The 23,165-nt window shown below is 45.3% G+C and overlaps 9 protein-coding genes across 9 annotated transcripts; 6 read left to right on the top strand and 3 right to left on the bottom strand.

Annotated features, from left to right (window-relative positions):
* Nucleotides 1-219: 219 nt before the first annotated feature.
* Nucleotides 220-1,221, top strand: BGW36DRAFT_399233 (glycoside hydrolase superfamily; the record flags this gene model as incomplete). Its single annotated transcript, XM_046218500.1, has 2 exons — nucleotides 220-269; nucleotides 465-1,221. 2 exons carry the CDS (start codon nucleotides 220-222, stop codon nucleotides 1,219-1,221), a joined length of 807 nt encoding a protein of 268 aa, XP_046069735.1.
* Nucleotides 1,222-4,752: 3,531 nt separating this feature from the next.
* BGW36DRAFT_384277 (Spherulation-specific family 4) lies at nucleotides 4,753-6,373 on the bottom strand. Its single transcript, XM_046216775.1, has 3 exons — nucleotides 5,872-6,373; nucleotides 5,388-5,745; nucleotides 4,753-5,245 (listed from the first exon to the last, which is right to left on the bottom strand). The coding sequence occupies exons 1-3, from the start codon at nucleotides 6,093-6,095 to the stop codon at nucleotides 4,922-4,924; spliced, it is 906 nt and encodes a 301-aa protein (XP_046069734.1). The 5' UTR covers nucleotides 6,096-6,373; the 3' UTR covers nucleotides 4,753-4,921.
* A 91-nt stretch (nucleotides 6,374-6,464) lies between these two features.
* BGW36DRAFT_384274 (UDP-glucose 4-epimerase) lies at nucleotides 6,465-8,450 on the top strand. Its single transcript, XM_046216774.1, has one exon. It carries the CDS (start codon nucleotides 6,713-6,715, stop codon nucleotides 8,021-8,023), a length of 1,311 nt encoding a protein of 436 aa, XP_046069733.1. The 5' UTR covers nucleotides 6,465-6,712; the 3' UTR covers nucleotides 8,024-8,450.
* Nucleotides 8,451-8,682: 232 nt separating this feature from the next.
* On the top strand, nucleotides 8,683-10,119 carry BGW36DRAFT_430086 (uncharacterized protein; the record flags this gene model as incomplete). The annotated part of the gene is made up of 4 exons (XM_046220791.1): nucleotides 8,683-8,889; nucleotides 8,981-9,126; nucleotides 9,192-9,319; nucleotides 9,377-10,119. The coding sequence occupies 4 exons, from the start codon at nucleotides 8,683-8,685 to the stop codon at nucleotides 10,117-10,119; spliced, it is 1,224 nt and encodes a 407-aa protein (XP_046069732.1).
* Nucleotides 10,120-10,292: 173 nt separating this feature from the next.
* Nucleotides 10,293-13,077, bottom strand: BGW36DRAFT_399230 (putative dipeptidyl-aminopeptidase B; the record flags this gene model as incomplete). Its single annotated transcript, XM_046218499.1, has 2 exons — nucleotides 10,293-10,396; nucleotides 10,455-13,077. The coding sequence occupies 2 exons, from the start codon at nucleotides 13,075-13,077 to the stop codon at nucleotides 10,293-10,295; spliced, it is 2,727 nt and encodes a 908-aa protein (XP_046069731.1).
* Nucleotides 13,078-13,907: 830 nt separating this feature from the next.
* Nucleotides 13,908-15,880, bottom strand: BGW36DRAFT_301230 (putative t-complex protein 1 delta subunit; the record flags this gene model as incomplete). Its single annotated transcript, XM_046211672.1, has 8 exons — nucleotides 13,908-14,759; nucleotides 14,809-15,212; nucleotides 15,265-15,433; nucleotides 15,479-15,508; nucleotides 15,565-15,594; nucleotides 15,643-15,665; nucleotides 15,717-15,768; nucleotides 15,830-15,880. 8 exons carry the CDS (start codon nucleotides 15,878-15,880, stop codon nucleotides 13,908-13,910), a joined length of 1,611 nt encoding a protein of 536 aa, XP_046069730.1.
* Nucleotides 15,881-16,243: 363 nt separating this feature from the next.
* On the top strand, nucleotides 16,244-17,734 carry BGW36DRAFT_300497 (putative proteasome regulatory particle subunit Rpt1; the record flags this gene model as incomplete). The annotated part of the gene is made up of 4 exons (XM_046211634.1): nucleotides 16,244-16,338; nucleotides 16,407-16,521; nucleotides 16,572-16,801; nucleotides 16,855-17,734. 4 exons carry the CDS (start codon nucleotides 16,244-16,246, stop codon nucleotides 17,732-17,734), a joined length of 1,320 nt encoding a protein of 439 aa, XP_046069729.1.
* Nucleotides 17,735-18,181: 447 nt separating this feature from the next.
* BGW36DRAFT_384267 (putative succinate dehydrogenase subunit Sdh1) lies at nucleotides 18,182-21,030 on the top strand. The gene is made up of 6 exons (XM_046216773.1): nucleotides 18,182-18,363; nucleotides 18,456-18,510; nucleotides 18,565-18,638; nucleotides 18,685-18,848; nucleotides 18,908-20,296; nucleotides 20,349-21,030. The coding sequence occupies exons 1-6, from the start codon at nucleotides 18,322-18,324 to the stop codon at nucleotides 20,566-20,568; spliced, it is 1,944 nt and encodes a 647-aa protein (XP_046069728.1). The 5' UTR covers nucleotides 18,182-18,321; the 3' UTR covers nucleotides 20,569-21,030.
* BGW36DRAFT_361881 (uncharacterized protein) lies at nucleotides 21,030-22,087 on the top strand (the record flags this gene model as incomplete). The annotated part of the gene is made up of 3 exons (XM_046214314.1): nucleotides 21,030-21,627; nucleotides 21,681-21,764; nucleotides 21,804-22,087. The coding sequence occupies 3 exons, from the start codon at nucleotides 21,030-21,032 to the stop codon at nucleotides 22,085-22,087; spliced, it is 966 nt and encodes a 321-aa protein (XP_046069727.1).
* Nucleotides 22,088-23,165: the final 1,078 nt, after the last annotated feature.

Below are 23,165 nucleotides of genomic sequence, written 5' to 3'. Positions count from 1 at the left end.
TGCAACAATAACGCCATTGCTTCCATCTTCTCAAGAGAGATTATTTCACGAACCTTGAGTTGCTTTTCTAAATTGTTAACATCAGTGCCAATATGCGAGAAAATCCGCCACATCGATTGTTTTAGCCGTCTCTCTCCACATCCTTCTTTATCTTTCTTCACGAGTGTTCCTGGTTTCTTTTATTCTTATTTAAACCATTTTCTTGAACTATTTTGAACAATGAGCGACACGGATAAGTCACCCCCCAGCGCCCTCATCGCCTCCAAAGGGTGGAAATCATGGTCCACGAAGAAGAAATTCTTCATCCTTGTCTTGGTGATACTAATAATTATCGCTCTCGGTGTCGGCCTTGGAGTTGGACTTGGTCTAGGGCTTAACAACGGCGGGGGTCCAGGAGAAGAAAGCCAACCGACATCAACATCAACATCAGCACCAGCACCAGCACCAACTACTACACCAACGAGCAATAACACGGCATTTTGGAAACCCACTGCGGGCACAACTTGGCAAATCGAGCTTCTCTACACGCTTAATGACACCTCCGTTAATGTTGAAGTCTACGACATCGACTTGTTCAACAGCGGAGCAGACTTGATCTCAAGCCTCCAGAAAGAAGGCCGCAAAGTGATTTGTTATTTCTCAGCAGGTAGCTGGGAAAACTGGCGACCTGATGCTGATAAATTCAATAATTCAACAGATTTGGGAGGGACATTGAATGGCTGGCCAAATGAAAAATGGCTTAACATCAGCTCAGAAAACGTGCGAAGCATTATGAAGACTCGACTTGACATGGCCAAGGACAAAGGCTGTGATGGGGTCGATCCTGACAATGTGGACGGATATAACAACGAGGAGAACGATCTGGGCCTTACCAAACAAGACTCAATTAACTATCTTGGTTTTCTTGCTGCTGAGGCGCACTCACGCAACATGTCGATTGGGCTAAAGAACGCGGGGGAAATTATTGACAGTGTCATTGACAATATGCAATGGTCCGTCAACGAACAGTGCGCCCAATTCAACGAGTGCGATACTTTTTCCCCATTTACCGACGCAAACAAACCTGTCTTTCATATCGAATATCCCAAAGGCACAGATACTGACAACAACGCACTAGTCACCACTGCACAGAAAAATGCGGCATGTAATTTTAAAGGTTCTAAAAACTTTTCAACCATTATCAAGAACATGAACCTTGACAATTGGATCCAGTTGTGCTGATCAGATTCATTGAGTCAGAATTTGCATCTTGTCACAATGTCGATCCAATGTTCCTTCACTGTATATTCTACTACACCTAATGATTGCTTTGCTTTTTGTTGTAAATAATGAGACTACAAAACAAACAGGATTATCATTCACGACATGTACAACTCAATCGGCAAGGAATATCCAGAAACTTGACATATCAAAGGTTAAGCGAAAGGTTAACTCTCGTTACATTGAAATGTGATAGTCTGTAATGGATAGCTGCCCTACGCTTTGGGCTCTAGTGTATACATTCAAAAGTACTAACGGTTCGCCATACAACCCTAATGCAAATATAATACGCATGGTAACAAAATGCCAAGAAGCCGAACAAAGCCATCGGCTTTTTCTTCCGAAATCGATTTTGTTTTCAATCCGGAAATATTTTCAAAAGCAAAAAAAGAGACAAACGGCATGGATGTGGCCAAAATTGGAAACATTCAGAGGGGTACCAGCCGCTCACCAAGAACCAGCTCATCTTGTGACTCGAGGTGGGAAGAATAGATTAATAAAATTCACGCAATATGCATCCTGTCCAGTACATGTGCATGTAATCAGCTATTTAGTTTGCCGAGTGTTACATATGTACTAAATGTGTATGCTGTTATTGTGATGGCGCCTTAAAATTTTTCATTGCTTTTTCCACGTACATAAGCGAGAGCATGAAGGAGACAAACTTTGAACTCGCGAATGACGCGAAGTGAGAGAAGCCTTGCATTAGCCAGAACCCAATTGATCCTCGCATTGAACATCAGTCATCACTTTGCCTGAATTAAATCAACCCGATTTTTAAGACAGTACCAGCGTCTAATAGCCTCAAGGTTACACAAGTATTTTTACGTCCATCTGAAATATTCCAGGAGAATTATCTGCATAGAGCACAGCATAAAGCTTCCTTCGGGTCATGCGCTTCAATAGATATCTCCCCGGCAAGGAAATCGGTAGCCGGATTTCTTTAGGTTAAAAATATGCGAGATTGTACATTTCTTTGGCCCAAATCCTAGGCACTGACAGATCCACAAAAGCCACAAGCATGGACCAGCTTGGTATTAAATTCCGCCCTTACATTTTTAAAACCTTAAAAGACAATTTAAGTAAGCCTATAATGCATAACTAGTAATCACCTCTCCAAAAGCATATATTACGGGAGAGCAAGAACACTCTGGGGACAAAAATCTGGGGAAGGGTGATTGGAGAGACACAAAAAAATACAGTCAGGCGCTTACGTACTATCCCGTCCCTAACTCCTATCGAATCATTCATCGCATACGCAGAACGCGCCTTTCTCTCATGATTAATAAGATGCAATTATTTTTGAGACTGGCAGTCCGCAATCGGCGCATAACACTTTAGACAACTACGCGGAGGAAACTGTAAGAAGCCGTATTTGGAGCCTAAAACCATTGTCTTGACATGAATACTATTCTGCTCTTCGAAATTGATTGGGGCTTGCGCGTCTGAACAGGGGGGTTCATGCAGCCAAGAGTCGCCGATCTTGTAACTACCCAGTTGTTTGCTCGTCATTCTTCCCCAGCTGGAAGGGCCCATGCAGTCAACTAGCATTTTGAGTTTACGTACAGAACTCACTTTTATTAAGCGGGAGATCTATTTCCTGTCTTAATGTGCTATTAATCATGGCCGTATATATTTTGATGCGGTGTTTCGATGTACTACTCCGTACTACAAATCGCATCATTCAAACTTTTCAGTATTCCTCTTGCCACGGGAGAAAGGGTGAGACAATGGCACTATTGGTATGCACCTTTCCGGGAAATGTACAAGGATATGCACTACGTTGTAGTTCACCGAATCTATGGAAACACGTATTCATCAGCATGTATTGACGTTTTCGTATACATTCTCAGAGCTCTGTCACTCTCCTGCTGGGATTCGCTATTAGATTTTAGGTGGCATTTGGTTTAACCTCAATCTGTCGATCGATATGTGGTTCCTTCAAAGGCTTTTCAAAGCGATCAGTAGCCTGACGACCGTGTGGCTTTAAAATGTGTCAGTTATAGTATGCATTAATCAGCTAACCGTAGCCAAAACAAGTCAAAATAAGCACTGTAACTTTCAGGGTTCCAGTGTGCCGCCCTACCTCTATTTTTTCTAGTCCTAAAACTTGTGGCAATGTGTAAATCTGCTGACGCTCGAGATCCCGCCTGGCTAAGGGAACATTCTAGATCTAATTTATCATCAATACTCGATCCCGGCTGCCCCCACAACTCTCGCTCGATTTATAGCAAATCAGAAAGTATATGGCAGTCAAGCTTAAAAGTACTCCGATTAGCCCTAGACGCACTAAATGATCGTCTAGCTCCACACCAATAGCAATGTTCATCTACAAGCTAGTGCTGACAAGGCTGTTTTGAATAATTACTATAGAAAGCCAGGGCAGACGAATACACCCAGTTCCTCTGGTTATCAACAAGGACCGACCCGTGCTCTTACATATTAAATCGGAGTCAGTCTACTTCGTAATACATGTGACAACGAGGCGCTTGAGCCGCTTGAGCCGCGATGCCATTATTAGTTTGCAGGAGCTGACAGCCACCGGGGATAAATTCATCCTCGGAGTGTACTGGCATTGGCTAACATTAATTGTGCAAATACATCCACCCAATCATCCTTTTTCTACGAAACACAAGGCTAAGAAAAGGGGGAGATAAACCAAATTATGGGAGACTCCCTTGTTCTCCCGTCCTGTAGGATATTTCTCGGCTCTTAACGCCAGAGATCCATGATGCAATGACACGTTATATCCGCATCATTGAGCCACGATTGGGGGTTTTTCCTGCCCTGGGTTGAAACCTGATGAATCGGCGCCGGTACAATGCCGGTGCTCTGCAGTTGAATACGTAATTGCTTTTCCTGTGCTCATGTTGTTCTTCGTGATCCTTGCATAGGTAATAATACAATAAGATATTAAACAAGGATCATTAGCGGTAAGGAAACTCGGGGAGTCTGCATCATGCAGCTCATTCGTATTGGCGAAAAAGAAAAGAGATGTAAATAGAAATAGACCCGCTCTCAATGAAATATCCCAAGATCAGGTGGTCAAACCGTAAAAGAATGAGGCGCCACGTCTCTGTACCTTCTTTGTTGTGGATCCTCCATACAGTAAGTACTGCCATAAATGGAAGTCCTCCTTGCCAGTTCAACAAAAGAAAGTTGGGTCGTGGTTCCATGTTTGAGTCGTGAAATTACAGTATATGTAATTACCATTTCAGCGATACGTCACAACAAAACATACTTCTGATACGAGTACTTTTACACAGGAACAATCGACGTTCCGTTAACTCCGAAGGACGCCCCAATTTTGATTTCAAATATTAGACAAATTCTATATTTAGTTTTCGTCATGTACAACATGGTTCATCCTGGGTAGAAAACAGGCCCATGGTGGTACATGGTCCATGGCATCCCCATAGCTATTCGTCATAGATGAACATTAACAACGTGCTTAAGATCTAGGACGACATAGGATAATACCCGATTTTGTATCGACTATAATAAATACGGATAATATTTGTATAACTATAATTATTAATCACGGAGATGATCATACATACTTGCATCCTTGTCATATAGCAAAATGATGGCCATCGGCTAATACACCTACACAACAAAACAGACCAGGGGCAAAGTCGAACTAGTCATCTTAATGCCCCTCCTAATCAGATGCCATCAGATCAATAAACCCCGACCAATTCGGGCCAAAGCTAGAGTAGTAACCCGTATCCAGGTGAGTAAGAAAAACTTCGTCAGACACCTTGCGTGCATCCCCAACGAGGCTCTTCAATTCCGCATCCTGCACGTTTTCCGGAATGGAGTGAATAATTGTGCATATGGTACTCCGGTTGAAATTCGGAATTTGAGTGAAGACATGGTCATCGTTACGCTGGAGAAAGGTGGCGTAGGTATCTTCGAAGACGACTGTGGAATCCACCGTGGCTAGGTACCGAGAATCGGGTACGGATCCGGGATTGTGTACAACCTGAGAGTAATCAATATTGTTAAAAAGTCCAGAAATGGCCCAAGACAAAGAGGCGGTGGCGCAGTGTGGGACTCGTTGTGGACGTGAAAAGAAGAGTGGGTATGGTATCAAAATATCTAAAAGATAAATAAAGGCATCTCACAAAGTTATCCGGGCCTAGCCCCTTGCTTTGCTTCACTAGTGCAGTGAGCTCTTCGTAATATTCTTGGTGGCTGGCATTGAACAGCTGGGGTGTTTCGTCAAAGAAAATTCCACTGACGGAAAGGTTCGCGTTGTTGCTCAGTGTCGGCCAGGAGGTATAAGTCTCAATATCCTTGTTAACCAGAGAAATGTTTCGGGTACCATATGTGGTGGCAACATATCCGATTAAGCGTACATTACTGTACGAAGACAGTCTAGGAATCTCACGCGTGTAGTTGGCATCAGGCAGGGCGTTTGGTCCAGGCCCATTGCCTGGATTGATGACAACGGTGAAGTTGAGGTCCGGATGAGCTTCCACACTATTGCTGTATTAATTTAAATTCCCCGAACTAAACATAACAACGGGATTTTAATGAGAATCACGTAACATTAAACACATGGTAGGATGTTCAACAGGCAAAACAAAGCGAGGATACTCGACTCACACTTGTTCCAAGGGACCCCATGCGCCGGGCGACGGGTAAACGTAAAGAGGGACAAAAACTTTAGCTTTTGGGCCCATATCTGCTAACTTTTTGTGCTTCAGGACTTCTACCACTGTTGTTGGAACAACAATAGCAATAATTCCAATAGCTACAAGTAACCCAGAGACGAACTTGCAACGCCGATTTCTTCGTTGACCCAATTGCTTATTTTTCTCGGGGTCCATGGTAGAACATAATAAACGGAAGTGTAGATGAAGGCAATAGAGTGACTTGCTGAGCGGGGATATCGGGTAGAAAGTAGAGCTCAGGTCAGGGCTGACTTCACCCCCACAGGTTAGTTTTGGCTTGCTCGAATAGATTTTCTTTGCAGTCTCACGTCGAAAAAACAAGGGTGTGACGTGCTATAAACAGTCCAACACGAAAAAAATATGGATTACGTATCAGAACCCTTGTGACAGACGTGACTCGTAGCCTAACCAATGCATGGGGTGCGAAGGAAATCAAGTCTATTTTACTTGATCGATTCGTTCTCGGTTAGGCCCCTTTTTCTTTTCTTTTTATGCATGTGGAAATCTAGATTTCCAAATTTCCCGCGTAACTTGAAAATAGCTGCACTAGAATCGATAATCGCCAAGGGGCCAAAGGCCTTACTAGAATCATTCATCGTGGCTGTATCTCATACATTGTGAATACACCTATACTTTCAATCATATATTGTTTTTCTCTTTTTTTATATAAACCTCACTATCAAATGCTTTCACATCAACAATGACTTCCCAATGTGGATGGTAACGTTCTCGGGATTTTCTAGTTGAGCCCTCATTTCTTACTTGCGTTCGCCATGTCAGAAATAGTGTTTGCCGAGATAAATAGTCCTCCGCAGAGTGACGCAGGCTCTTCGACTTTTGATATACCTTCGTACGACATCAGCACTCCAGCCACGCCGTCCTCTTTATTCTTTGATGACCGTCTTGGTAGACTTTTACGAGAAGTACCGCACAATCAACACATACTCGTAACAGGTGGTCTAGGATTTATCGGCAGCCACACTACGCTGGAACTTCTCAAAGCCGGCTATAATGTTATTGCGATTGATAATTTGAGCAACGCGTATGAAAGTGTCTCTGATCGCATTCAATTGTTAGCCAGCAAATATCACGAAGAGCAGGGAACTCCGATGCCCTCTCTAAAACACTACAAGCAAGATTATCAAGATATAAAATCCCTCATTCCACTTCTCGAAGCACACAGAACACTATCATGGGACTCGCCCAAGTCCAGCATAGCGGGAGTCATTCACTTTGCGTCTTACAAAGCTGTTGAGGACAGTATCAAACAACCTCTGAAATACTATTCCAACAATGTCTGTGGTTTAATTGGCTTTGTTGAAACTCTTGGAAGCTTCGGCATTAAGACATTCATATTCTCATCATCAGCCACCGTATATGGAACTCTAGCAACATCCGGGGCTCCTCTGAAAGAAGAGCTTTGTGTTCACAAACCGGAAGGAACCAAAACTGACCAAGAATCGTGGTCAACAGTTCAGCCCGGCTGTACTGGGATCACTAATCCTTATGGTCGTACCAAGTGGATGTGTGAAGCGATTCTTGCTGATCTTGCCATTTCTGATCCTGAATGGACGATAGTTGCTTTACGGTATTTTAACCCCATTGGTTGCGACTCATCCGGACTTCTGGGAGAAGATCCCCGCTGTACTCCTACAAACCTTCTTCCTGTCATTGTCAAAGTGATGACCGGTCAATACTCGGAGCTTTCCATGTTCGGTACCGACTGGGATACCGTAGATGGTACGGCAGTTCGAGATTTCATTCATGTCACAGACCTTGCTCAGGGCCATATCGCTGCCCTTAGCGTTGCCATGAAAGGTGAACTGCGCGAGAACTTCCGCACATTCAACCTTGGTACTGGATACGGTCATTCCGTTCTGGAGGTAGTTGAGACAATGCAACAAGTCTCGCAGAAGACTCTTCCACGTAAGGCTGTCGATCGAAGAGCAGGTGATGTCGGCTATTGTGTTGCAGCTGCCGATCGATCGTCAGACGAATTGCAATGGACTGCCCGAAAAACATTGTCCGATGCCTGTGCAGACATATGTCATTCTCTTGAAATCAGTGGCCTCACTAACTTATAGAACCTCAAGCGATTCTTTTCTAATTTTACATTACTTTATCGAGAAGCACCTTCCGGTTTTTACGTCAGTCCTCCAGACTCATGACTGCATTAATTATTCCAGACATCAACACTCTTTTCTTTGTACAGCTAAAGTTCTCACCGCATTTTGTCTTGTATCTGCTGCAAACAGCGCCAAGTCGGTCTTTTTGGATATTTGTCTGTCTCCACGTGTGTAATTATATTCAGGAAAATTAGTTCCTACTCGATTGAACTTCTTATTTCTCAGTGCAATTACCATTTGACGTCCATCTCTGCAACGCTTTGTTGTACAAAATATTTCATATAATTTCTGCCTCGGTAAGGTGTATATGGCTTATCTTATCGTTATCGCTATCGCCTTCCCCACACCCCAACAATCATCACTAGCACATTCAATCATATTCATGCTGTCTGTTTTTCAACGATTCATATATCATCGCTTGTTTTGATGATAAACATTTGACATAGATCCAATTACACCGTCTCTTCCTTTCCGATACCACCCGTATTTCTCCTAGAAAGTCCGATTGTGTACCAGCCATTTGCCCCAAGCAATACACCACTATCATTGAAGTCTCGGCAAATGCACCCAAAAACCGATTAAGCCTTCATCGTTTTCACCAAAAATAAAGGAAGAAAATGACCAGTTTTATTTCTCAAATATTCGGCTCGAGATCCTCCAAGTCGGTTAATGTGCCAGCTGTTCAAATCTATGACGTGGAAGACGCCGTTGAGAAACCGGGACGATCATTGAAGCACCTACTAAAATTGAACCATGCCGAGCATGCTTTGCACAATAACACACCTATTTCAGGACTCAGTATATCTCAAAACAACGTTGCCCATGTATGATTCTTTCTTCTCTCAGACATATTTGAATGTCCTTTCGGCAACATTGAAAATTGCTAGATATGAGCTAATGCGAATATTATACCAGGCTCTGATATCTGCATTTCTTTTCGGAGCTAATGAGAACGATCTCAATAGTTTATATGAATCGGAATCCAAAACCCTTGGACCTTGGAAAGATTCTCCCGGCGAGGTTGTTGGCGTTGATTGGAGGGACTATTTAGGGAAGAAAGAGTAGGTACCTAGATAGGTTCTTATTCTCAATACTATGATGCAATAGCTAATCACTCTCGTTCCAGATATCAACGGGCGTTTTTGGATTTTTTTGAGGATCAACTTGCTGAAGAAGGGTACGACTGGAAATCAGTATTGCATAAGTTCCTGTTCACTGGGGAAGGGCCTTTGATCAGTTCAATAACAGCCAGTGGTAAGTCTTTCTTTTTTCATTTCCTTAAATACTCGTCCTTATCTAACATCCCAACAGCTGGCCAGCCTTTGACACACCTTGCTTATGGGCTTAAAATGTCCAGCAGCGTTGTTGTGATGGAAGCTCTTACCCTTGCCGCAACCTGCTATCACGATAATGACATCTCTAAATACTCAGACGACCCTTCCTACTTCCAACAAGAGCCATCCTACAGGAGCTCATCTATTCTCGAGATCCTTGCGAAAGTTCGAACTGACACCAGATTCTGTAGTGAGTCTCTTGCTGTCGCACAGGAACAGAATCTCGAGGTAATCTTCCGCGACCGCGAGGCTGCGCTCCTGGATCATTGCAATGCCTGGGCAATTTCATCCGATCCAGTTACAGATTTCCATGCCAGTCAGGCCGCTGCAGCTGCTATTGCTACTGGTATTGAATCCGGCGTTGAGGACGGCTCGGGCCTCTTATATCCTCTAATAATGAGCCATGCTATCCTTGTCCTTCTGCCACATACTCCCAAAGCATTCCACATTAGCTTATTACGGCAATGGTGGCTGATGACCCTAGCAATATACATCGCTCAGCTGAGACCAGAAATCCAATCAGGCCATGTAGCTGCCTATAACGTCCATGAGAAAGATTGGCAGTGGGTTTCTAAACAAGCTATCAGTGGTCCTCATGCCAAAAACGCCCAATTTGTCAAGGGTTTGCATGCTCTGAAGGAAATTGACCAAGCATGGAAGGATTCCGACGAGTACTATTTAAAAGCTGCTGTGTTGCTCATCAATAAGTTCCATGGTTGAAATCTAATTTTATGGCTGTTTTATTCAAAAATGAAATGGCATAAAAATGTTGCGCTACTTTGAACGTGTATAACCACCTGGGTTCCACATCTTCATGCAAATGAAATAAAAGTTTCCAATAATTCAAACGCTAATATACCAAAAGTCTATCATCGGTACAGATGTATACATAATTAAAACAGGCTTAGGAATCGTTTCAGCTTCGAAAAACCTGGAATAGCATTATTGACTTGATGCCATTCATCTGTAAAGGCGTTTACCAGGAAAGAAGATAAACCTGTGTTTGTCAGTACGCCTATTCAATAGTATAAAGGTGAAGTCAAGTGATTTCTTACGGTCATAAACCATCTTCTGTGCATTATGGAAGAAAATACCATGATCAGAGTCCGGAAAAACATGCACATCGTAATTCTCAACATTTGCAAGGTCCAGTTTATCAAGCAGCGCCAGGGTGTTTTGAAAATGTACATTGTCGTCAGAGACACCGTGCATCACGAGAAACCGAACATTTTGCGACAACGCAGTCACATTTGAGATAGCGCTTGTCTCATAGCCCTCTGGGTTGTGCGATGGGGTGTGCATATATCGTTCGGTATAGATAGAGTCGTAAAACCGCCAATCCGTGACGGGGGCGACTGCCATGCCATATTGGAATGTATGGCCAGCATCTTGTTCCAAAGTTTTTAAAGTCATGAAGCCTCCATAGCTCCAACCCCAGATGGCAATATGGTTTTCATCTACGTAAGGCTTCTTTGCCCAAGCTTTAGCAGTCTCAATCTGGTCATGCGCCTCCCAGTGACCAAGCTTTCCTCGGACAAAGGTTCTGGCTTCTCGTCCAATAAAACCTGTTCCTCTACCGTCTACTGTGACCACAATGTATCCCAAGGTCGAAGCAACGTAGGACTGGAAGTCGACGGTAAACCTCCGATTCACCATTTGCGATCCCGGGCCGCCGTACAGATAGAAGAGAACCGGATACTTTTTAGCAGGGTTAAAATGCGGCGGCCGGCGTTCAACCACCTGTAACGTAAACCCATCTATCGTAATGTTTTGATAGATTTCCGCAGGGAGAGCATACTCATCAACCATCTTAAAAAGATGATGGTTCTCCTCGAGTACATCCTCGTAATTTTTTTTATTGCTTGGCGTGTTGATAACCTTTTGCCAAGGCACATGAGGTCCTTCATAAGTGAGTAATGCGTAGCCGCCACCGCTTGAAAACGATACGTCGTAATAGCTCACTTTTGATGTGTTGGTTACAGCTTTGAAATCCGATCCGTCAAGTTTCACGCTATAGACATGGCGCTGTGTCGGTGATTCTTTAGTCGCAGCAAAGTAAACGAGGTTATTTTTGAGATCGACTGCAGCAGAAGCATCCACGACTTCCCATGGGCCCGCAGTAAGATAAATAGGCTCCGAGCTCTCCAAAGTGGTAAAGTACGCTAGGTGATCATAACCATCATGGATAACCGTATCGATGTAGCCATCATGTTGGCGACCATTCTCAGGGTCGGCTGGCACAAATATGGCAGACTGAGTGGGCTCCACCCAGCCACCATCGAGCTCTTGAATGTTCTCGGTACGAACTGATTTACCTATTTTTGTGGCGACATCATATAACACAACACGCAAAGCATCACTCTCACGGTTAGTCTCCTTCACGAGCACCTCGCCACTCGAAGCCCATAGAACTTCAGTAATCAGACGGTCATCATCAGAAAACCCACCCCGGGTGTCAACGGAGAAAGTCTCAAGGGTCTCAGTATCATAAAACTGGATTGTAACAAATGGGTTCGGTGCTCCAGCTTTGGGGTACTTGATTTGCCTCACTTCGGGATAGTCCTCGAGGCCAGGAAGAGGTTTCTTTCCTGATGGACGAGACATGAAGTACTGCACTGGAAATTCGGGAACCAATGATTCATTAGTTCGCAAGAACGCCAAATATTTGCCGTCGTTTGACCACCAAGTCGCGCTGTTGCCTTCAAAGACCTCCTCCTCGTAGACCCAGTCTGGAACACCGTAGAATAAATCTTTTCCACCATCTGTGGTGATTTGGTTGACGTATCGAGAAGTCAATTTTCGAATGAAGATATTGTTATCCCGTGTGAAAGCGACCGCATCGGATTGCGGCGACCACGACGCGAGTTGTATTCTGGCATCGGGATTCAACGGGTCAAGTGGTTGTGTAGTCTGACTCTCGACATCAAAGAGCCAATAAGTTCCAGTGTATGAATGACGCCAATTCTTTTCTTTCTCAGCCAATATAAGGACGGTCTTCAAGTCCGGGCTCGGCCATGTTTCCGATGGTGTAAGGGCTTTTCCGTTCCCTTTTATATGACCGGTTTGCATAAGTATACGGCTCTCGAAACCGTCGGTATCGCCCTTTCGATTTCGAATGCTTTCCACTCGAAGATAACCTTCTTTTCCAAATACGTCTCGCTCAAGCAGCAATCCATCTTCTCCGTTTGGTCCTGCAATCCAGGAGATCGACTGCTTTTTGCTGGCCCATGAACCGTCCAATACGCTATTTAAACTCACCGGTTTTCCATAGCTTGTAGTACCTGTAGCAGAATCGGCTTCGTGGACTTCCGGTGCGGAGGGATTTTTGGCTTCAACGGTCCTGCGATGTCCTAAAAATAGGAGCAAAGCGAATACCCAGACTCCAATGCACGACAAGCCAACTGTCCATATAAGCTTACGGCTTTTGGGCTTCGCCTTTGGAGAGTGTGCGAGTCCTTCATCTGCCTCAATTTCTCCATTTCCCTCGAGGTCGCGATACCGTGGTTCTTGTCCCAATTCTACTAATTTCCGACCCGAGTCTGCGGCCGCGTCTTGGGCAAGGAGGGATCCGTCGGAGGACAGCGAGCTCAGAGAGCTCCGGCGGGAAGCTGATGATTTGCTCGGTTCGCCGGCGAGTGGTACAGTCTCCTCATTGATATCCCCGCTGCTCCGCGCCATCTTTGCGTTACAGCTCCGTACTACCTCATGCGATACTTCGAATGGAATCGGGTCGTGCAACGGCCGGGTCCAATGATAGCAAGTGTGAGTATAATTGACGTTCCACCAAAGATTCACGTCATGATTTTCTTGCAACCATAGTTGTCGGTATCAAAGATGCCAGGTTAACCTGATGAGGGTGAGTGTCTTGTAGATCCGATAACATTGCGTGCTTGATGTAACAGCGGACTAGCTTGGCGTCCGGCGGTTGCCCAATCACAGAGCTCTTCTTTGTGCTGCCTCACAATTCAGGTGTTTCTATTTCAGTTGATATATGAACTTAACATACTACATAGTACATACTCAGACCTAGGTGAGAAAATTGAATGTTCTACAATAAAGAAAAGGCTAGATAGTTGACTGATAGCGCTGAACACCCTGTTACTAGATGGACGTGACATCAGCCAAGATATATCTTTCCACGGCATCAATTGAGGTTGATGTAGGGATTGTACTAGTTAGTCCAACATCAATTGGCTTTTTAAGATATCAATCGATCAATTCATTTCAATGGTATTTCCGACTTTATAGAAAATCAGCTACTTGCATGTTCATCCAAAGTTTGGTGAATTTAAACATTGCAGAAACATATTTATTACATCAACGCCAAGGATAAAAACATTCAGGCGTTGAAAATATTATCAATGTAATAAAGTCTTTTAGGGATGTAGATAATCAGACATAATGGCTGCTATCAATAGCCCCCCCTTCAAAAAAATCTCAACGTTGTACGCCAGCCATTGCGTAAGACATGTCCGATACTTTTATCTATTCGACCCTTTCCAAAAAGTTTATCGTGACAAAGCGATATCGTCAATTCTGAGAATCATTTTCACCGTCTCCGCTGCGAGTTCAATTGCACTTGTGCTCACTAGCAAAGGCTGGAGAACGTTTTCTTCTGTGATGTTGTCTTTGACACCGCCGCTGCGAATACTGACACCGGCATTGTGCTCGCCTTGAGCGTGCCGGTGGCGCAAGTCTGTTACGACCTTGATCGAGTTTAGACCAGCGTTCTCGGCAAGGGTGGTAGGGATAACTTCCATAGCATCTGCAAATGCTTTCCAGCAGATGGACTCAGTGCCTGAAAGTTCTCGTGCTTTCATGCTGAGAGTATGGGCGACTTCGATTTCAGGGGCCCCGCCACCAGCAATCAGAGCTTTCTTCTTAACCAAGCAACGAATTACACATAGAGCATCGTGGAGGGATCGCTCCGCTTCATCCAAAATAAGATTGTTTGCTCCACGAGCCACGACTGATACAGTTTGGCTTGCTGCGGCAGGGGACTTGATACCGGTGATTTTGACATAGCGAGCACCCGAGGACTGCACTTCCTCTACGAGATCTGCTGTTCCCAGTTTATCTTCAGTGAATGAGTCAACATTGGCAATTGGCTTGCATCCCAAAGTCTTGCACAAGAACTCGACTTCATCACGCTCAATATCTTTCACAGCAAGTATCTTCAAACGAGAGAGGAAGTGAAGAGATAGGTCGTTGACAGCATCACGGAGAATAGATTTCTGGATGAGCAACACGTTGCATTTGGCTTTCTGTATCTTCTTCACCATATTGAGAAGGTACTGACGTTCTTCTTTGAGAATTTTGTCCATTTGTCGGTAGTCGTTGACGACAATTTGGTTTTCCATCTATTAATTGATAAGTATTGGGAAAGGCTACTGCGAGACATGAACTCACATCCGGCTTAGGCGGACTTAGTTGGAACTGAATCAGACCTATACGGGCCTTTTCGATTCTTGTTGGGCCTCCTCCACTCTTGATAACGGGCTGGTTCAGTACCAAGCCGTCTATCATCTCGCTATCCTCAATAGTGCCACCGACCTTTTTCACAATGCGAATATTGCGAAGGTCCACATTATCCGCGGTCTTTGGGTCAATCACTTTCAACACGGAATCGACAGCCATGGGGCCAAGTAGATTTGAGTACTGCGAGACGATTTTGGACGAGAGAGAGGTAGACGCTGCTTGCAAGAGGGTGGTTCGGTCCGACAAGGAAATAGGTTGTGACATGTTGTGGAGGATTTCCACAGCTTCCGCCGCCGCTCTCTGGAATGATTCCGAGATAATTGTCGGGTGTACACCTATAGACCCAGCTTTAGGATGATGTTAACTTGAGATTGGCAAAAATCCTACCTTTCCCTAATAGTCGATCAGCAGCACCCAGCAAGCTGCCGGCGATAACGACGACGGAGGTGGTACCGTCACCTGCTTCAATATCTTGGGCGGCACTAAGGTCGACAAGCATCTTGGCTGCAGGGTGCACCACACTCATATCTTTCAACATAGTATTTCCATCATTTGTCTTCTGCAGTCAGCGTTGTTCTGGGAGGCGAGAAGGGATACGAACGATTATTGTGTTTCCTTTGCCGGTTTGAATCTGCATTGCTATCAGAATAATACTTTCAAATTAAAGCCGCAAGGAAAAGAAGTTACCATCTTATCCATTCCCCTCGGTCCCAGCGACTGAAACTTGTCAGTAGCTCATTTTCGCGGTCTCAGAAAAAACATTACCGTTCTGATAGCATCGGCAACAGCTGTATCATTATTAGCAAGCCTCGGGAGACAAAGGCATCCAGAAATCATACCTCGTGCTGCCAAAATGTTTGCATTACGCACAGCCATTGGCTTTTCCTTATCCTGATCATCGTATCGCCTGTTAGCAGCCCCCCGCACTACTGATAAATATTTCTCAGCGTACCTTGAAGGCCGAATTACCGGGCCCACTAGGGGCAGTCGCTGCGGTCGCCATGTTGTCGTCCAAACGTCAAGGCTCACAGAAACCGTAAGAGAGAGAACTGTTTAGTATTGCTTGTGGTAGAAAAACGTAGCCGCTCTCCGTCGGAATTTCACACGGTCTGTTCGGTAGGCGGTGGGTGGTTTGGATGCTTGGCAGGCGCTAGTGCGGACAGCTCAGACGTAGACCGATGCCGCCTGGACAGCTCCAGCTCCATCACAACCACAACTCTTGCATCACGCATCCTGCTATCATCACCTATTATTTCGTTTGTTCACTTTTAAACGCCCCGAAGCCTTGCAGAATACCTCTGAAGCTTCGCTACTTAATTACATCGTTCTCTGTCCACACGCGCCCTCGCGGCAACAAACCGCCAAGATGCCCAGTGCTACCGGAGCTGAATGGGAGAAGTACAAGAAGAACTTCGCTGACGATGAGATTCCCGAGAAAAAAATCACACCTTTAACAGATGAGTAAGGATTTGTCTTCGCTGTCTTCGTTCCAAGAATCAACCTAGTTTCCAAGCTTACCGATATGGCAGGGACATTCAGGTGCTGAAAACATACGGAGCTGCGCCGTACGCCGCTGCTCTCAAGAACCTCGAGAAACAGATCAAAGAAAAGCAACAAAGTGTGAACGAGAAGATTGGTGTTAAGGTACTATGATTCCGATTTATGGTAATGGAAGCGTCTTCTAACTGTCCTAGGAATCTGATACTGGACTTGCTCCTCCTCATTTATGGGATGTCGCCGCGGATCGTCAACGCATGGCTGAAGAGCAACCCCTGCAGGTCGCTCGATGCACAAAGATAATACAGGACGAAAAAGATGCCGACAAAAGCAAATATGTCATCAACGTAAAGCAAATCGCTAAATTCGTTGTCAATCTCGGTGAGCGGGTCAGTCCTACGGATATTGAGGAGGGCATGCGTGTCGGGTAAGTACTCCAGCGAATCACTCCTAGAAACAAGATTTTGACAATTATTATAGTGTCGATCGTAACAAATACCAAATCTTACTTCCTCTCCCGCCGAAAATCGATCCCAGCGTGACGATGATGCAGGTCGAAGATAAGCCAGATGTCACATACGGAGATGTTGGAGGAAGCAAAGAGCAAATCGAGAAACTGCGAGAGGTTGTTGAAATGCCATTGCTGTCACCCGAACGCTTTGTCAACCTAGGTATCGACCCTCCTAAAGGTGCCCTTCTATATGGTCCTCCCGGCACGGGAAAGACGTTGTGCGCGAGAGCTGTTGCGAACCGTACAGACGCTACATTCATTCGAGTCATTGGCAGTGAATTGGTCCAAAAGTACGTGGGTGAAGGTGCTCGCATGGTACGTGAGCTCTTCGAAATGGCACGAACCAAGAAAGCTTGCATTATTTTCTTCGATGAAATCGACGCGATTGGAGGTGCTCGTTTTGACGATGGTGCTGGCGGTGATAACGAAGTTCAGCGTACGATGTTGGAACTTATCACACAGCTTGATGGCTTCGATTCTCGTGGTAACATCAAGGTCATGTTCGCAACTAATCGACCCTCTACTCTGGATCCTGCGCTGATGCGTCCTGGCCGTATTGATCGCAAAATCGAATTCTCACTACCAGACATGGAGGGACGCGCTAACATTCTCCGCATCCATGCGAAAAGTATGTCTGTCGAACGTGATATTCGATGGGAATTGATTTCCAGACTGTGCCCGAATGCTACAGGTGCTGAACTGCGCAGTGTGGCAACGGAGGCTGGCATGTTCGCAATCCGGGCTCGCCGGAAGGTTGCTACAGAGAAGGACTTCCTTGCTGCTGTTGACAAGGTGATCAAGGGCAATCTCAAGTTCAACTCGACAGCAACGTATATGCAGTACAACTAGAGATATCATATGGTTTGCTCTATTATTCTGGTCGTCTTATTTGATGAGCGCTGCCTGCGCAGCATATATGTACTGTACCACTACAATTTTCATAGCGTGCGTAATGCTTGTGAAATGAATTTTGACTCTGTTTTCACAAATCTATATGCAGCCTTGAACAATGTTATAGATACTACGTAGGAGATACCAGCCATGCCTGATGCATACAACTATATATTTGTCCCTCTCGGCTCTCATATAGCCGCTTGGTGCAATCCCTACATTTTCCGGCAGCTGACAGTGGCACGTGACCTCATCTCTGTAGCCAATAAACGCGCCGATTGATGGACTGGCTTACCACTGCAGGAGCTGTGATTGGTCCACAAAACATCCGTCATCCGCTTCGGCAACGCATCGGTGCTTATGTAACGCGCTTTCCTCGGCCTACCGTTCGCTCAACCGGCAAGATCTAATACGTCTTCGAGAAAGGATCACAACCTGTCGACCTGGGCAAACTCTCCTCTCTACGTGGCGTCGCGTCTTTCTCTTTCTCCTCCTGAGTGAATTGGCTCTGTTGCAGGCCGTTAATTGCCTGTCTCTAGAACATCATGAGCTCCTTGAGCTTGCGGAGCCTGGCTCCGGCGTCAAAGGTCGGTTCACACCGTGTTAGGCTGTCCTGCAATGCTGGCCCCTCCTGTCGCTTCAGGGTCAATTGATAGGCTAAATGCTTTGTGATATTTAGGTCTCGAGAGCTCTCAGAGATCAGCGACGGCTTTTCTCTTCCACACGTCCCGCTGGTATGCGCTGAAGAACTACTTTCATTACGCTGCTGCTAATTACCGAAACTCTAGCCCGGATATATGGCTCTCAACCGCTTCGAGCAAAGGAGGCCAATGGACACATCGCGCAAAAGTATCCCATTATTGTAAGTTATTCCATAGCTTATGGTAGTACATACTGATTGGAAATAGGACCATGAGTACGATGCGGTGGTAGTCGGTGCTGGAGGTGCTGGTTTGCGTGCGGCATTCGGTTTGGCAGAGGCCGGCTTCAACACTGCCTGTGTCTCCAAATTGTTTCCCACGCGAAGCCATACTGTCGCCGCCCAAGGTGGAATCAATGCCGCTCTTGGAAAGTAAGTTTCCCATTGGGCGATGGTTCACGGTATCATTACTAATTATATTTGTCGGATAGTATGCACAAGGACGACTGGAGATGGCATATGTACGATACTGTAAAGGGATCGGATTGGTTGGGTGACCAGGACGCCATTCACTACATGACAAGAGAAGCCCCGGCCAGTGTTCGTGAGTTGGAAGGCTACGGTTGCCCTTTCTCGCGTACCGAAGACGGACGTATTTATCAGCGCGCTTTCGGTGGTCAATCGCAAGACTACGGCAAGGGTGGCCAGGCCTACCGATGCTGTGCCGCTGCTGACCGTACAGGACACGCTCTTCTGCACACCTTGTACGGCCAGTCATTAAGACACAACACCAACTACTTCATTGAGTATTTCGCTTTGGATCTTCTGATGGAGGATGGTGAATGCCGTGGAATTATCGCCTATAACCAGGAAGATGGTACTCTTCACCGTTTCAAGGCTCACCATACAGTTCTCGCAACTGGTGGTTATGGCCGTGCCTACTTCAGCTGCACTTCCGCCCACACCTGCACTGGTGACGGGATGGCTATGGTTGCTCGTGCTGGTCTTCCCAACCAGGATCTTGAATTCGTTCAGTTCCACCCTACTGGTATCTACGGTGCTGGCTGTCTTATTACCGAGGGTTCCCGTGGTGAGGGTGGTTATCTCCTTAACTCGGAGGGTGAGCGTTTCATGGAACGTTACGCTCCAACCGCCAAGGATCTTGCCTCCCGTGATGTCGTTTCGCGATCCATGACACTGGAAATCCGTGAGGGCCGCGGTGTTGGTCCCGAAAAGGACCACATCTATCTGCAATTGAGCCACTTGCCAGCCGAACTTTTGCATGAGCGTCTACCTGGTATTTCCGAGACCGCCTCCATTTTCGCCGGTGTCGACGTCACCAAGGAGCCTATTCCTGTGCTTCCAACCGTCCACTACAACATGGGTGGTATTCCTACACGCTATACTGGTGAGGTCGTGACCTTGGATGAGAAGGGTAACGACAAGGTTGTACCTGGTTTGTACGCTTGTGGTGAAGCCGCTTGCGTCTCAGTCCACGGCGCAAACCGTCTGGGCGCAAACTCCCTCCTGGATTTGATTGTTTTCGGTCGTGCTGTCTCTCACCGTGTTCGTGATATTTCTTCTCCTGGAAAGGCTCACAAACCTCTCAGCTCTGATGCTGGTGCTCAATCGATTGCCGATCTCGACGCTATTCGTACTGCAGATGGTCCTAAGTCTACCTTCGACATTAGGAATGCCATGCAGAAGACTATGCAGACGGATGTTAGCGTTTTCCGTACACAAGAAAGCTTGGACGAAGGTGTCCAAAAGATCAAGGAGGTCGACGCCATGTTCTCCCAGGTTGGAACCAAGGATCGTAGCATGATTTGGAACTCTGATCTTGTTGAGACCTTTGAATTGAAGAACCTTTTGACTTGCGCGTATGTGATCATTCCTGATACCTGCTGAGAAAAACTTGCTAACAAGATACAGTACCCAAACCGCCCACGCTGCTGCTAACCGAAAGGAATCTCGTGGTGCCCATGCCCGTGAAGACTATCCTGACCGTGACGACGAGAACTGGATGAAGCACACTTTGACCTTCCAAAAGACGCCACATGGTGCAGTTGATCTCACATACCGTTCCGTCCAAGACCACACTCTCGATGAGAAGGAGTGCAAACCCGTGCCACCATTCAAACGTGTATACTAAAAAATGGCATCCAGCCTTTTCGCCCTGTCCCGAGTCTACCAAGCGTCCATATTTACCGCGATATACTTTTGGAAATGGGGTTATCAGATGGGGTGATTGAATATGACTTAGATTTCAGGGCTCAATGTTGACCAGTGTATATGCAACTTGTGAACCTGGAACAAGCAATTATTTTATTTTAGCTAGGCTTTCTTATACAAGTTGAATTTTTCTTTGTTCGAATCTGGCTGACATAGTTTTAATGAATGTGCCCACTGTAGCTCGTTTGCCAATGGTGTTTTGGTTTCTTGCCATCAACAAATACTCGAACTTGTTCCACCCTTGACACCCGCCTACCTTCAAACACACTTTTTCTGTCTTAGAACACTCTGCACTTCCTCCCTGCATTGATTTGATGTCCCAAAACAATCGATTGTCCTATCTGAACTGACTCTGTAGTCCAACGTGGAAAATCCTTCGACATGAACAGCAACGAATTGTTTGCACTTTCACCAAACTCATGTACTGGTGATTATCCTTTCTACATATGTAGTCAAGGAGGTTTCTCAGGCTGTTGTTCAATCAACCCTTGCGATTCTGGAATCTGTCCGCCCGAGAATCAGCCATCTGACGCGCCTCAATTAACCTCTATCGCGTTGACTAGTCCAATCTTACCAATTACAAAGGCAAGAGACGAAAATATTACTATTACAGAGCCGCTATTAACTCCATCCACTACGAACTTGGTATTCTTGACTCTCGAAACCATTTCAACGGCTAACACGAATCCACATGTGGCAATACAGACTGGTGTTTCAGAGAACCCTCCAACTCCTAATCCAACTACTGTCAATGGTGCTATTATCGGAGGCGTTGTTGGTGGTGTTTTGAGCGTCATCCTTCTGTTCACTGCCATTGTGTCTCGAATCCGCAAGAATACCAAGTCAAAATCAAATTGTGACAATGAAAAGCATGCAGGTGGCGGCAACTCTTCAGGTGGATGTGAATATTGTGGATATAGTGACTCCATTTTTGATCAGTACATGTCTAAATCAAGTGGTTCATTTGGGAAATCTAGTGGTACGTGAAAGCCTGACGAAAGGAGCTTAAGAATGCTAAGAAATAATTGTTAGATTATCGCAAATTTGCCAAATGGACCAAACAGGCAATGCCATCCCTGCTAGGGGACAGGAAAACCAGCCAGGAGGGAAGCGCGGGTAGGTCTCTGTGTCAGATTCATCTTGGAAAAATGACAGTCAAGTCAGATAAACGAAGTGGTAATCCAAATACATTGTCACCCTTGGCCCCCGATGTTGTCAATTCTTGTGCAACACATTTACGCAGGAGTTATTCTTCAGCCTTAGCTTCTGCTGGTTCAAGTGAAATTATCAGTATCGCAGGAGGAGTGGCAATCCCTGCTAGTGCCAGAAGCGTATCAATGGGCTCTTATACTACAGGATTGGTAGTTTCAAGGAACCGGAAGCCCTCCATCGAAGCCCACGACAACTCTCAAGGCTCTCAGACTCCAGGTCGTCCTTAATATGTATTATTGCATGATTTCTTGAACATTGACCAGCTCATCATTTGCCTTACTATTCGACACGACCAATTCAAGTGCCATGGGGTTGTTGGACATAGTGACTTGTGGATGTCTCCTGTTCAAGTATGGAATACCTGTAACGTCAATTCTAGGGGCGTTTGTGACGTACCACGATTTGGTTCCCTTCCCACAGTTTCTTTTCTATCATGAGATTTTATATACAGCAGCTGTTTTGTGTAAATCTAAAAATCCAATGCTAGCCTCCAGATTCTATTTCAATTCTCCAGTTGTGATGAGTATCTCGGGATCCCAACCTGCTCAAATTTCTTATGGTTATTCATAACCGTTGTTGCTACAGTTAGTGAAATAAATAATATAATTATTTTTCAAACACACGGCATATGTGTATGCCTAAGGCAATCGATCATGTGTGAAGCAAACGCTCCTTGTGCATTATAATCCAAATTTTCTTCCCCCAACCCAGGTCAGTCATAAAACTTAGTTGGTTATCTAGTCTATCCAAATTCAACGTTATTGAAAGTAATTTGCAGCCACCACTCGCCAGGCATGACAAAACATGAGTTTCAAGTCGCATGGTAGCAAGGCAAGAACATAAAATCCACATTAGAATAGAAAAGTTGTGAATCTCGATGACCGTTTACATGGCGGGGATTTTAAAACTTATAAGGTAGGCCACCTGCTACGATTCAGGAACGACTGTTTCTCCAACAACTACCAAATCCGATTGCAGCGAGACAAGACCCAAGCTGAAGGACAATATGTATGGATTCATCAACCAATGTTATCACCTCTGCTAATGATTTAACAGTATTACGCCGTACCGACAATTGGGGATGATAAGAAAAATAAGAAAGTCGGATCCAGAGAGTGTAGTTTCTGGCACCTGGAATGCCATTTTGCAGTTCAGGTCTCAATCCGAGATAGATACATCGTGCACGCTGAAGTCAAAACCAGCATCCTCTTCGCCGATTTTCACGTTTTTCAGAGCACCCACAATGGACAGCACGTTTATAAGCCTATCAAGAATCTAACTCGGAATTTAACATGACGTCAAAGA

The sequence above is a fragment of the Talaromyces proteolyticus genome, assembly GCF_021365285.1.
Source record: "Talaromyces proteolyticus strain PMI_201 chromosome Unknown BGW36scaffold_9, whole genome shotgun sequence".
Classification (NCBI taxonomy): Eukaryota; Fungi; Ascomycota; class Eurotiomycetes; order Eurotiales; family Trichocomaceae; genus Talaromyces; species Talaromyces proteolyticus.
The sequence above is the reverse complement of the archived record's forward strand: the minus strand, read 5'-3'. Positions and strand labels throughout refer to the sequence as shown.

What these genes read in the sequence shown, in the direction of transcription:
- BGW36DRAFT_384277 (XM_046216775.1), bottom strand. Translation starts at nt 6,095, where the DNA reads ATGGACCCCGAGAAAAATAAGCAATTGGGTCAACGAAGAAATCGGCGT. An exon ending in TGGGGTCCCTTGGAACAAGT is followed by an intron (nt 5,746 to 5,871) that starts GTGAGTCGAGTA and finishes ATACAGCAATAG; the next exon opens with TGTGGAAGCTCATCCGGACC. An exon ending in GGCTAGGCCCGGATAACTTT is followed by an intron (nt 5,246 to 5,387) that starts GTGAGATGCCTT and finishes GATTACTCTCAG; the next exon opens with GTTGTACACAATCCCGGATC.
- BGW36DRAFT_384274 (XM_046216774.1), top strand. Translation starts at nt 6,713, where the DNA reads ATGTCAGAAATAGTGTTTGCCGAGATAAATAGTCCTCCGCAGAGTGAC.
- BGW36DRAFT_384267 (XM_046216773.1), top strand. Translation starts at nt 18,322, where the DNA reads ATGAGCTCCTTGAGCTTGCGGAGCCTGGCTCCGGCGTCAAAG. An exon ending in GCCTGGCTCCGGCGTCAAAG is followed by an intron (nt 18,364 to 18,455) that starts GTCGGTTCACAC and finishes TGTGATATTTAG; the next exon opens with GTCTCGAGAGCTCTCAGAGA. An exon ending in CTCTTCCACACGTCCCGCTG is followed by an intron (nt 18,511 to 18,564) that starts GTATGCGCTGAA and finishes CCGAAACTCTAG; the next exon opens with CCCGGATATATGGCTCTCAA.